General features: G+C 45.4%; 1 protein-coding gene across 2 annotated transcripts; it reads left to right on the top strand.

Moving 5' to 3' along the window:
• Positions 1 to 580: 580 nt before the first annotated feature.
• LOC119363719 (ankyrin repeat domain-containing protein 13C-B-like) lies at positions 581 to 6,790 on the top strand. Of its 2 annotated transcripts, XM_037629088.1 has the most exons (3): positions 581 to 747; positions 832 to 2,541; positions 6,182 to 6,790. In XM_037629088.1, the coding sequence occupies exons 2-3, from the start codon at positions 907 to 909 to the stop codon at positions 6,512 to 6,514; spliced, it is 1,968 nt and encodes a 655-aa protein (XP_037484985.1). In that variant the 5' UTR covers positions 581 to 747; positions 832 to 906; the 3' UTR covers positions 6,515 to 6,790. The 2 variants fall into 2 exon arrangements, with proteins under 2 accessions (XP_037484985.1, XP_037484984.1); XM_037629087.1 differs by having other exon boundaries at positions 581 to 2,541.
• Positions 6,791 to 14,395: the final 7,605 nt, after the last annotated feature.

Here is a 14,395-nt window from a genome sequence, read left to right as displayed (position 1 = left end):
CCATGGGGATGGCGATAGATGGGTTTGGAGCTCTGTACAAGGAGGAAAGCTTAGTGAGACCTTCCTCCTTGCCTCTCTATTTGTATGCGGCAGTCGACGACGCCTCCAACCCTCCTGATTCACGGCAAAAGTTGCCACCTCTACCGCATTGCCCCCGACGAAAAGTTGTGTATCCAGCAAGCCACCACAACATCATAGTGTGCGTTGTCTCCTGCCGATACCACCATTTTTAGGCCCCACACATGTTTTTCTCAGGGATGCTTTCTTTTCTTCCCAAAATCGGTCATGTTTATTTTCGTTTCTCATATATTTGTTCTCACGTCTGTATATATAAAACCCATCTTGATTCCCTCTTATTCTGCTTCTTTGATGCTCATTTAATCACGTCTACCGGATTAATTCGATCTTGCTTTGTAGTGCATGCGGAGGTTGAGCTTAGTTGTCAAGTCTAGTACCGGCTATAGACGGCCTGTCCGACGATTTGCTACGATCAAATGTACGACAGGGAGAGTTTCCCAATGTTCGTCGCCCCTCTCCCTCGTCCTGACCTTTCAATCTCACACCTCTGCCCCACCCCCCTCCCACCCCCAAGCCCAACCCCCTCTCTCTAGATGTCAATACTTTCCCTCGGTCCTAGGCTGAGTCTAGAGAGAGAAGCACGAGGAGGAGTAAACACAAGAGAGCAGAGAGAGCCCGATAGATAGGCAAGGAGAAGAGAACCCCAAGATTGGGATTGGAGGGCAACTGGTGCGCAAGCAAGGGATCCTTCCATCGATTCTTGCTTGCTTCTTGCCCCTTCCGCTGCACTCAATTCTTTGCCTGGCGTTACAGATCAGGGCGATAGGGCTACGGAGAGGCGAGGCTCGGTCCCGGATTCGCAGGAGTTGCGCCGGTGGTCGCGGCGCGATGGCTGGCGTTGACGCGGCGAGGTATGCGCAGAGCCCAGCGCACCACGCCGTGGCGATGCAGGACCACGCTGCCCTTCGCCGCGTGCTGGACGCGCTCCCGCAGGCTCGGAAGCCCGAGGAGATCCGGACGGAGGCGGACTCCATCGCCGAGGAGGCGCGAGCGGAGGCTGTCTCGGCCATCCTCGACCGGCGTGACGTCCCTGGGCGTGAGACCCCGCTCCACCTCGCCGTCCGCTTCGGCGACGCCGCGGCAGCTGAGATGCTCATGGCGGCGGGGGCCGACTGGAGCCTGCAGAACGAGCATGGCTGGAGCGCGCTCCAGGAGGCTATCTGCGCGCGTGAGGAGGCGCTCGCACGCGTCATCGTGCGCCACTACCAGCCTCTCGCCTGGGCCAAATGGTGCCGCCGCCTGCCCCGCGTTGTCGCCGCCATGCGCCGGATGCGCGACTTCTACATGGAAATCACGTTCCACTTCGAGAGCTCCGTCATTCCCTTCATCTCCCGCATCGCGCCCTCGGATACCTACAGGGTCTGGAAGCGCGGGGCCAACCTCCGTGCGGACATGACGCTTGCGGGCTTCGATGGCTTCAAGATCCAGCGCTCTGACCAGACTATTCTGTTTCTTGGGGAGGGCTCGCAGGACGGCAAGGTGCCACCAGGGTCCTTGTGCATGATTAACCACAAAGATAAGGAGGTGATGAACGCGCTTGAAGGTGCTGGCGCGCCAGCCTCGGAGGCAGAGGTCCAGCAGGAGGTCACCGCAATGTCACAGACGAATATCTTCCGTCCAGGGATAGACGTCACTCAAGCAGTGCTGCTTCCACAGGTCACATGGCGGCGGCAGGAGAGGACAGAGGCTGTTGGCTTGTGGAAGGCTAAGGTGTATGACATGCACCATGTTATGGTGAGTGTTAAGTCAAGGAGGGTTCCTGGTGCGATGACGGATGAGGAATTCTTTTCAGCTTGCAATGAGAATGATACCGAGAGTGAGGGTTTCGATGATGTACTGACTGACGAGGAAAAGAGGCAGCTGGAATCTGCGCTTAAGATGGATTCTTCAGATGCTGTTGGTGACAGCCAGTCCGACACCTTTGTAGGTCCTAGGCATAGTTGCTTTGAGCCAAGGGAGAGGGAAATACCAATTGAGGATTTGAGCATCTCTGGAAATGGGGAGAGTAAACATGATAAGAAAGGTTGGTTTAGTAATTGGGGAAAGAGGGGTCAAACTGGCATTAGTAAACTAGAGATGACAAAGAAGATGGCACCTCCAAAAAGTTCGCTCTTTGTAGATGAGAAGGTTAACGACCTCCGCCTTGGATCTCCATCAAATGTACAAACTAAACCAGGAAGACACTCAGTGGATATAATGAGAAGGGATGAGAACGGAAATGGCAAGGAAAAGGACTGTCGTAAACTTGCAACTTCTGAGAATGGACATAGACGCAAAGAAAGTAGCAAAGAAAGCGAGTATAAGAAAGGTCTAAGGCCTGTCCTTTGGTTGTCCCCTAATTTCCCTCTGAGGACTGAGGAGCTCTTGCCACTACTTGATATTCTTGCAAACAAGGTGAAGGCAATCCGTCGTTTGAGGGATCTGCTCACCACAAAACTGCCTCCAGGAACGTTTCCAGTCAAGGTAAGAGCCTAAAATCAAATGTTTCATGATGCAATGTCTTCACTGCAAAGTTAGCAAATGTAATGTTTATTCTTGGTTGCTGGAGCTACACTAATCCAGTGGGTTGTTTGAGAGTTTGATAGTACTGTTTATTTAATTATTTGTCAAAATGTACACTTCATGCCATGCGACTTTTGGCGCTTAAGAGAAATTTTATCATCATATAATTCCATTGCCAATTGCATAGTCGAAGACACCCATACGTTACAAAACTATTAGAGAATCATAACCGTAGTTAACATATCTGTACACCTATATTAGAGTACGTAATGGCCTAATGGGCTTGGGTTGACGGTATAGCCCGTTAGTCTTAGGGTTAATTAAAGATAAGGGTCGCTTGCTTGGGAGTCAAGTAAACCTCTCTATATAAGGAGAGGAGATGTATCAATCTAATCAAGCAAGAAGAAATCATATTTGCTCGGCTTCCTTAGGGAGCCGGGAGACCTAACCCTAGCCGCCGCCCTGCTCTCTCTCTCTCCCGCGCGTGCAAGCAACGACGGCGCCCCAACGCCGGGGACCACGCCTTCCTCCACGCCATCCCTCCTTCCACCCCTACAACCTGAGACCACGCCCTGGTAGGGATCCGGTTCATACCAATTTGGTATCAGCTTTCCCGGGTTCAATCATGTCCAGCCCTCCACCGAGTTCTTCCCACCCGCCGCCGCCGCACACCTACCCGTCGCCACCAGCGTCTTCGTCGGCGCTGCTGCCCCACACAGCAGGGGCGCCGACAGTGGGTGTGTTGGCGTCCTCAGGGGCGATTGCACCCTCTGCCTCTGCGCCGTCCGCCCTCGTCCTCACCCCGGAGCAGATGACAGCCGCAATCCTGGAATTACGGCAGGCCGTGGCGGGCATCAGGACCTTCCTTGTTGGGCCCTATGCGCCCCAGCCGCATCCCCAGCAGCCACCTCCTCCACCGCCACACCAACAACGGCTACCCCCGCCGCCCTCGGCCGCGACCACGGCGCTGGTCATCTCGTACCAGTATGGGATGCCCTATGATGGGACTGCGACGACCTCGTTCCCATCAGCGTCGCCACTGTCCCAGGGCATCCCCATCCAGCAGATCAAGTTCCCGCCGTCGCCGTCACCGCTTCCGACTTGGATCGCTACCCGTCACTTGTCGGCGGCGGCGAGGCTGCAGGCTGCTGCGCCGTCCTCCTAGCGCGTCGGCGTGTGCGGGAGATGCGTGGTCTGCAGTTGCAGCTCCTCCAAGTTGCGCTTCGCTGCGCAAAGGACCTCGATCTCGTCCGCTGCGTCGGGGATCTTGGGCATGCGGTTTCTCCCACGGGTGGCGGGCTTGCTGTTTTCCCCGCGGGCAGCGACCTCAACGTCTGCGACATCGGCGGTTGGGGAGGCGCACTCCTCCTCGTCATTCTCCATTGAAAGCCCTCCACTCTTCTCTGTGCAGTGCAGACCAACAGCCGTCCGGCGGGGAGAAGGCATGGTGTCACCGACAGGAGCGCATCGCGTAGCACCACTGCATTCCGCCGTCGGCCGCCGCGAGGGCGCCTCTGCTGGTCGCTCTTGCGACCACTTCCAGGTGACCATACACATGCACTCCTTTTGTCCAGATGGTGTCCATGGGATCCAGGTGGCTGTACACGTGCACACCCGACGTGCGGATGGTGTCCACTTTATGTTCAGGGGTCCAAAATAAAGCGTCCCAGTCCATTTCAGGTTGAGAGTAATAAAACAAGCCGAGATGTAAAAGGCTTGTTTTTAGGTGTTAGGTTTGTGTTGCGTCGAGTCTTGGTTATCAGTTGGTTAGGTTGCAGCTCGAGGACAAGCTGCATGTCCAGGTGGGGTGTAGTGTTAGAGTACGTAATGGCCTAATGGGCCTGGGCTGGCGGTATAGCCAGTTAGTCTTTAGGGTTAATTAGAGATAAGGGTCGCTTGCTTGGGAGTCAAGTAAACCTTTAAGGAGAGGAGATGTATCAATCTAATCAAGCAAGAAGCAATCATACTTGCTCGGCTTCCTTAGGGAGCCGGGAGACCTAACCCTAGCCGCCGCCCTGCTCTCTCTCTCTCTCTCGCGCGCGCAAGCAACGACGGCGCCCCAGCGCCGGCGACCACGCCTTCCTCCACGCCATCCCTCCTTCCACCCCTACAACCTGAGACCACGCTCTGGTAGGGATCCGGTTCATACCAACCTATGTATCCTTATCATTGGTTAGGCACACACAAGACACCACTCTGTAGATTCATGTGGGTACTTGAAAATAAAATTTAGTCCTTGTTGGCAGTTTTACTACAAAGGTGATTATTTGGTATTTGTATCAAAGTTTAAAAAAGCGCTAGGCATTAAATGTGTGTTTTGCCATCGCGTCGCGCTTTTCTGAGCAAAGCGCATGCTTAAGTGCAATTATGCACACATCAAGTGCAATTAAGTGCTAGGTGTTTTGCTATTGCTTAGAGCCAAGGCCCTTTTTGAACTATTATTTGAATAAGTGCCACCCCATATATGATATCTATCTGTCTAACTCTTTAATTTATACTAAGAGATGCTTTATGCATGAGTTTTGATAAAAAAAATCTTCTATTTGTTTTCCTCTTCTGTCCTGTATTGTGAAAAAAATAACAACGACATGAGGCATAACTTTTTCTGGCCGAACGTGAGATGCATAACAATTCAAATAGGCTGTATGTTAATAAATTGCAGATTTATTTGTTTCTTGGTTTGCTAGTAGCTCGTGATTCTAGACTTCAGTGCATCTATGCTGTATAACATATTCTATCAACCGCTTCTCTTTTTTATTTCTTGATAATATGCTACACAACCTGTAGTTTGCCATGTATTCCCTTCGTAAAGAAATATAAGAGCGTTTAGATCACTACTTTCCTTTACAGAGGGAGTAGAAGTCTAAGGATCAAATTTGTGGATGTCTGTTTCCTTTCCTGATAAATGCGGACTGCAATAATCTGCATGTTTAGTTAAGATGTTTTTGGGCATGAAAAAGAAAACCACACACCTTCATTTTGTTAGCTCTATTTGTCTGTGTTTCATTTTGAAGTCCTTTTTGAATATGTTGATCACGTAACTGATAATGTTTTATCCTTTAGCGGTTTGAAACTTTGAATTAACAACAGCGCAGAACTTTATGCTTTGATGTTATCCATAAAAACACATTCCAATGTTGCATTCTTTTTTCCTTGTGATTTAATGCTTATTATAGAAATATGTTTGACTCTTAATCCAATCCTTAATCTCTGTATATGTTCCTCTGATCGCCACAAACTGAGGGCCTCTTTGATTCAATGGATTCCTAAAGGAATTTTGGTGGATTCTAATCCTCAGGAATTTTTTCCTGCGGCGGTTGTTTGATTATTAGTAGGATTACAATACATAGGAATTTTTCCTTAGGATTCATTTGTACTACTTTTCATAGGAAAATTTCCATCCACTCCAGCCTCATGTGAAGAATCCTATGTTGGCTCTGGATCATTTCAGATCGTATGCATAACCTGGGACTTTCTGGGCCATCATCGGCCGTGTTACATGTGAACCTCGATAACATTCTTTATATACTTAATTTTTAATGTTTGCTCTTTGTTGAATTACCACTGTTGAAGCAATTCAATAACACGTTATTTGTCTTAGGTTGCCATTCCAGTTGTACCCACAATCAGGGTTCTTGTGACATTCACAAAGTTTGAAGAGCTACAGCCATTAGAAGAGTTCAGCACACCTCCTTCCAGCCCTGACAATTGCAAGAGCCCAGGAGCCCCGACGTCTTCAAGCTCCTGGGTTCAGTGGATCAAGGCTCCTTACCGCCAGAACTTCTCGACAGCACAAGGTCCAAGCAACCGTGTGGAGGACATCCAAGACCCCTTTGTCATCCCTGCTGATTACGCCTGGACTACGCCAGGAGAGAGGAAAAAGAGGACACAAGAAAACAAGAACAAGTCAAAGAAAGGCAGAACCGCGTCTTAGGTTATATTTGGTGGTCTGAGATATGTCGCGGATTTGCCAGGTGTCGTTCGTTATAGGAGCAGATACTCAGTGATATCCTCTTATCTAACAGGAATGATGAGTGGGAAGGTTTGAGGATTTCGACCTGCTGCAGGCAACAAGTGTCGAATGTCGAGAAACAACCGCTTGTCTAGTTTCGATGTAATAAAATAATTGTTGTTAACATTCTTTCGTTTAACCCAAATGATTCCAACCCTGATTGATGTTGCTGCAGCATTGCTAGGTGGCTTGTTGATATGCAGTGTTCTTATTTAGTCGTCAGAGCCATATTATTATTATTATGAGAGATGGTTAGGAGGGTAATGGTATCTCGAGTTTGCTAGGGATCAAATCTTAAGGCCGCGTTCGGATTCCCTCGGCTCTGTGCCGGAGCGGAGCGTCAATCCAGTTTAATTAACGCCATAATTTGCGGAGTTGGTTAAACCCCGCTCCGCGTGCTCCGCTCCGCGAGGACTGCTGAACGCGGCCTAAACCTCATGTTTGAATCTTTGGTATCTTACAAAAGTGAAGTATTTTTTAAATGGGAGGTGGCCTAAACCTCATGTTTGAATCTTTGTTATCTTACAAAAGCGGAGTATTTTTTAAATGGGAGGTGACGTTTTTGTCGATAGCGAGGTGTCCTCTAAGGTGTGCTCATAGATGTATTTGATGATTCGTAGGATTATGATACGTAGATCCGTTCCTGTACTGTGTTTCTGAAAAAGAGGACACATTATTGTAGAAAACTCTTTTGGTCCGCGTTGTATTTTCTGAAAAAGAGGCCACATTATTATACTCCCTCCATCCGGAATTACTTGTTGCATAAATGAAAATGAATGCATCTAGAATTAAAATACATCTAGATACATTCATTTGAATGACAAGTATTTTCGGACGGAGGGAGTATGAAACTCTGTCGGTGCGGGCGTCTAACCTCTGAACTTATCGGACCACCAGTCATCTTATCAATTTGGTTGCTATTGCATGACTAAGAGGCTTCATTTAAGGGTTCCTCAAACCAATTATAAGTCAAAGAAAATCTAGCTAGTCTAGCAAACTCATGAGCTACTTTATTTTCTTTATTAGTAACGAAATCACAGGCGTAATGAAAACAATCGTCGAAAATTGCCGCCGCCGCGCTCGCCGATTTGTCCTCCATCCTGCATAGTTTCAATCACCTCCAGGTTATTCGAGTTAATAATAAGGCGATTACATCCCGCCCTTTGCGTCAGTGATAGACCAAATTTAAGAGCTAAGGCTTCCGCCATCAACATATCCGCGCAATAGTCAATTTTCTCATTTCCTCCCGCAATGAATCTGCCTCTGTCGTCTCTCAGGACCGCCCTCATCGTGCCCCTAAGCAGGTCGTGGTCAAAAGAAGTATCAACGTTAAGTTTGATAAAACCTCTGGGGGGACACAACCACCCCCCTTTTTATAGATGCCTTGGGGGATAAAGCATTTACGAAGTTTGTGGTAAGGGCTAAAACCCCCACCGAAATCTGAATTGCATTTTGTGTTTTCTCCTTGTGCATCAATTTTCGTCTTTCCCACCATAGATACCATGCTGAGACAACAATTATCTCACGCACATTATTGTAGCCCATTAACCACAATTCTTGGTCTGGAAGAAGTAGTAGATATTCCAACACTGCCTCAGCAGGGTCAACTTCGCAAGCTTTATCAATAATGTCATCCAACCCCAACTTTTTTCAAACCTCCTTTGCTTTACTGCATCGAAAGAGCATATGCTTTGTATCTTCTAAATCTCAGAGCAAGCAGGGCAAGTGGGTGAGACCTTCATATGTTTGTTAGCGAGTGTAACTCAGCATGGGAGTGTTCCATGAAGCGTACGCCATATTTTTTTTAACTTTTGTCGGACAAGCTAACTTTCATATCTTACTCCAAATGGGGTTAATGTGGTTCGCCCCATTCCATTAGAGTGTCTTAATTTGCCACTCGACAGAGTAAGCTGACCGAACCAAGAACATACCATTTTTCGTATAACTCCAAGCAATGAAATCTGGCATATCATGTTGCAAGAGTGGAATTGAAAGAATCTGTTGTACATTGATGGGCCACATAGTTTGTCTAATCAGATCTTCATCCCAATTATTGGAAGCAAGATCAATGAGGTCACCTACCTTAGTTAACAGTTGTCCCGCCTTAGGCGTTACAACTTTCCTAGTGGCACAACTTGGAAAAGTTCCGGTTATTTAAAAAAACCCGACTAAGAGGCTTCACAAATTTTCTTTCAAAAGTCATATCCATGGCAAAATCGTAAATAGACGGCCTGAGATTCGTTGAGTTTAAATTGGGTGACTAGCTTTTTTTAAAGGGGCGCTTTATATTACTTACAAGATTTAAGTATTACACCTAGCCTCTGCATAATTAAGATGCACACAGCCAAACAAAATCCTCTCACAACAACCAGGGTCAGTGACATGTGGGGTTAAGCGGCCTAATCGGGTTTACCCATGTCCATTTAGATTTTTCTTCTTTGGAGTGACCACAAGTCACCTTAAAATCAGTGCTTGACCCTACACGTCAGTGATCCTAATTCATCTAACTTAAAGTTAGCGAATGTGAACACATTCCATTTGTTTTGCTGACACACTCAACAAATTCTATCATTTAATGGTATCCTAATCTCCCACATCCCAAAATTCAGTCATTGCACACGCGCGCGCGCGCGCGCGCGTGTGTGTGTGTGTGTGAATGTTCAAATGGACACCTGTCGAGATATCTTCCTGCCAATATCTGATAGAGACAAAGGTGTCCCGTCTTTCGATGAGATGATGGATATCACTTTGGTGGAAGTCGACTTTGACGATCCGACTACGAACGTGCGAGGACGTCACGCCTTAGCAATCGCTAAACCAACTCCGAGAGGTTATTGATCACGCCGGAGCAAGATCAACCTGACCACGAGGGTCTGTTTCCTGCGAGCAAACGAAGAAAAAACAAGAAACTGAGATTGCAATCTGGATATTGCGAATATAAGATGAAAGCTTTATTGATCAAAGGTGGGGTTCTGTGACGCCTTTGTCTGGTTGTTGAACACAAACGAAGTATGCGAAGTTGCAGCTATGGTGAACTTTAATCTAAACAAAACCCAAAGTCTAAACGGTGCCCTAAGGGCTGTATATATGGAGGAAGAGAGGGGGAATTTCGTGGCCCTTGGTGGAGGGGTCCGAAATCAACCCTATCTCTTGTTTCCCCACACATACGGACTCTAAAAATAGCCTATACTAATGTATTTCGAAATTACATGGGCCTGGCCCAATAAAAAGGTGACGCAGCACCTATAATAGCCTCTGGACGAAATTTATGAAGTGGCATCTTGTATATTTCGTCCAAGGCTTCATGCACTCGTTATGGTGGCTTCAAAGACCTAAAATCATCACTCGTAACTCCGTTCTTGTTCCCCTTGCGCATGCCATCATCTCCATGCTTTCTCTTGCTCCAATGTTCATCCTTCTCCAAGCTAGGCCCTTCATTTGTAAGCAAAACAAATGTATCCAGTTTAGGCAGCATCATATTCTCATGAACATTAGAATCATTACCAAGAAACGGAAGTACTTGGTAATTTAGTTGGCGTGCGCGAGCTCTAGTAATTAGTCCAGTATGTATAGCAGCAGGGGCTGTGGGTGTAACAATGGTATTGATGTCCTCCTCATCCTCCCCTTCTTGAAATGAAGTCGTCCTCGATGGAAGTTCATCTTCCTCACCCAAATAAGGCTTCAAATCTGCAATGTTAAAAGTGGGACTAACCCCAAAATCTGCAGGCAGCTCAGGTTTGTATGCATTATCATTTATTTTCTCTAACACCTTAAAGGGACCATCAGCACGTGGCATTAGCTTTGATTTGCGCAAATCAGGAAATCTATCTTTACGCAAATGTAACCAAACAAGATCTCCAGGTGCAAACACAACATGTTTTCTACCCTTATCTCCAGCAAGTTTATATTTAGCATTCATACGCTCAATGTTTTCCTTAGTTAACTCATGCATTTTTAAAATCAATTCAGCACGTTGTTTAGCATCAAAATTAACCTTCTCCGAAGATGGAAGAGGCAACAAATCAATAGGTGCACGAGGTAGGAAACCATACACAACTTCAAAAGGGCACATCTTAGTAGTAGAATGCAATGAACGATTATAAGCAAATTCAATATGAGGCAAGCATTCCTCCCACATTTTCTTATTATTCTTCAAAACAACCCTAAGCATAGTAGACAATGTTCTATTGACTACTTCAGTTTGTCCATCAGTTTGGGGGTGACAAGTAGTACTAAAAAGCAGTTTAGTCCCCAACTTAGCCCATAAACATCTCCAAAAGTGGCTAAGAAATTTAGTATCACGATCTGAAACAATAGTATTTGGCACACCATGCAAGCGAATAATTTCACGAAAGAATAAATTAGCAAAATTAACAGCATCATCGCTTTTATGACATGGTATAAAGTGTGCCATTTTCGAGAATCTATCCACGACAACAAATATGCTATCCCTCCCCTTCTTTGTTCGAGGTAAACCTAAAACAAAGTCCATAGATATATCCTCCCAAGGAACACTAGGTACATGTAAAGGCATATATAAACCATGAGGATTGAGTCGTGACTTAGCTTTTTGACATGTAGTGCAACGAGCAATAAAACGCTCAACATCCTGTCTCATCTTTGGCCAAAAGAAATGTGTAGCAAGTACGTCCTCCGTCTTCTTCACGCCAAAGTGTCCCATTAATCCTCCTCCATACGCCTCCTGCAACAACAAAAGACGAACAGAGCTAGCTGGAATACATAGCTTGTTAGCACGAAACACAAATTCATCGTTAACGACGAACTTGTTCCACATTCTTCCTTCTTTACAATTCTGCATTACATCTTTAAAATCAGCATCATGCACATATTGATCTTTAATGGTCTCCAAACCAAATATTTTGAAGTCAAGTTGTGAAAGCATAGTATAGCGATGAGACAATGCATCAACAATAACATTTTCTTTTCCCTTCTTGTGTTTAATGACATAAGGGAAAGTCTCAGTGAATTCAACCCATTTAGCATGTCTACGATTCAGTTTAGCTTGACTTTTAATATGTTTCAAAGATTCATGATCAGAATGTATAACAAATTCTTTGGGCCATAAATAATGTTGCCATGTTTGTAAAGTCTGAACAAGAGCATATAATTCTTTATCATAAGTAGAATAATTCAGACTAGGCCCACTCAATTCTTCAGAAAAATATGCAACAGGTTTGCCATCTTGTTATAACACACCTCCTAATCCAATTCCACTAGCATCACATTCAAGCTCAAAAGTCTTATTAAAATCAGGAAATTGGAGTAAAGGAGCATGTGTCAACTTATCTTTCAATACCGTGAAGGCTTCTTCCTGTGCGGTACCCCAAAGAAAAGGCACATCTTTCTTTGTAAGCTCATTGAGAGGTGCAGCAATGGTGCTGAAATCTCTCACAAAACGCCTATAGAATCCAGCGAGGCCAAGAAAACTCCTCACTTGTGTGACCGTTTTGGGCTGCGGCCAACTCTCAATAGCGTCAATCTTGGCTTTATCAACTTCAATTCCCTGTGGAGTAACAACATAGCCAAGAAAAGATACTCGGTCGGTGCAAAAGGTGCACTTCCCAAGGTTACCAAACAAACGTGCATCACGTAGAGCAATAAAAACAACACGTAAATGTTCCAAATGTTCTTCCAAAGATCTGCTATAAATCAATATGTCATCAAAGTAAACTACCACAAATCGTCCAATGAAAGCACGTAAAACTTTGTTCATTAATCTCATGAAAGTACTAGGTGCATTAGTTAACCCAAAAGGCATGACTAACCACTCATATAATCCAAACTTAGTTTTAAATGCTGTTGTCCATTCATCTCCCAATTTCATACGAATTTGATGGTATCCACTACGCAAATCAACTTTGGAGAATATTGTAGAGCCACTGAATTCATCAAGCATATCATCTTTGTCGAGAAGCTCTTGTACTTGACGCATAATCTCCTTCGTCTCCTCTGGATTGGTACGGTATGGCGCACGGTTTGGCAGTGAAGCATCGGGAATTAAGTCAATCTGATGCTCAATCCCTCGAATAGGCGGTAATCCCGGTGGCACGTCTTGTGGAAATACGTCAGCGAACTCCTGCAAAATGTTAGTGACAACAGGAGGCAAAGAGGAAGGCACGTCCTCGAATGAAAATAATGCCTCTTTGCACACAAAAGCATAGCAAATAGATTTGCTGAAATCTAGCTCATCAATATCAGATTTGGTGGCAAATAAACATGCACTTTTCAATTTAATTTCAGAAGCAACACTAGATGGTTTATTATTAGGCTTCATTTGTTGCTCAAATTCTTTTGCCACAATCTGATTTTCACTCTTATTCTTCTCCTATTTTGCTTTATTAGCTCTATTAATATCATCTTTCAAAATAGAATCAGGAGTCATAGGAAGCAAAGTAATATTTTTATCCTTATGAACAAGAGTATACTGATTGTTTCTACCATGGTGTACAGAATTTTTATCAGATTGCCATGGTCTACCAAGTAATAAGGAACATGCTTGCATAGGTACCACATCACAATCAACATAATCAGCATATGTAGAGATACTAAAATGCACACGAACAGTACGTGTTACCTTAACCTTGCCGCTGTTGTTGAACCATTGGATGTAGTAAGGATGTGGATGTGGTCTTGTGGTGAGAGAAAGCTTCTCCACCATCTCCATGCTAGCCAAGTTGTTGCAGCTACCTCCGTCTATGATGACGCACACAGAATGTTCCTTCACAACTCCCTTGGTATGGAACAAATTGTGCCTCTGATTTTGCTCAGCTTGTGTGACCTGCACACTCAAAACACGTTGAGCAACTAAACATTCATACCTGTCAGCGTCTTCAGGAGCCATGTATCGCGTCTCATGATCAGAATCATCTCCACCATGTTCTTCACGTGTAATAAGAGCCAAAGTGTCCTCATCATACTCACTAGCGGACTCATATCCACCATCCTCGGTAGCAATCATCACATGCTGAGAGTTGCATTCTCTCGCATAATGACCTCCTCCCTTACAACGACGACAAATAATATCACTTGTGTGCCCTGTTGATGCCATGGAAGAAGAAGAACTCTGTGCAGGCCCGGCAGGTGCGCTCTTGGCAGATAATGGTGGTTGTGCCTGTTTTCTCGTATCACGGCTGGAGGAGGCACCTGATTGAGGTGCTGGTGCAATTGAAGTAGAAGATGCACGCGGTGTCCATGATGAAGGTCGGCCTACAGAAAAGTTAGTTCGCGCCAATGCTTGTCGATCCTGCACTTCACGTTCAGCTTTACAAGCAAGATGGAATAAACGAGTGATATTAGTATACTCCTTATAGTCTAGAATGGTCTGAATCTCTTTATTTAATCCACCCAGAAAACGTGCAAGCATAGCTCCATTCTCCTCAACAATACCACATCTAATCATGCCAGTTTGTAATTTCTGATAATATTCTTCTACAGAATTTTTCCCTTGCCTTAAACGCTGCAATTTTTGAAGCAATTCACGTTGATAATATGGTGGAACCCAACACGTACACATAGCAGTTTTCAAAGCAACCCAAGTAGTTGGAATAGGATATAATCTACAATGTTCAGACCACCATACACATGCAAAACTAGTGAAAGCACAAACAGCAGCAGCAACCCGTCTCTCCTCAGGATATTGTAAACATGTAAATCATTGTTCAGTTTCTAACTCCCAAGTAAGATATATATCAGGAACATATCTACCCTCAAATGGTGGAATATTCAATTCCAGTTTAGGAATATGGACATCATCTCGTACCTGAGGTGGTGGTGCAGGCCTAC

Source organism: Triticum dicoccoides, chromosome 2B, assembly GCF_002162155.2.
Source record: "Triticum dicoccoides isolate Atlit2015 ecotype Zavitan chromosome 2B, WEW_v2.0, whole genome shotgun sequence".
Lineage (NCBI taxonomy): Eukaryota > Viridiplantae > Streptophyta > Magnoliopsida > Poales > Poaceae > Triticum > Triticum dicoccoides.
This window is presented reverse-complemented; position numbering and strand designations above follow the sequence as displayed.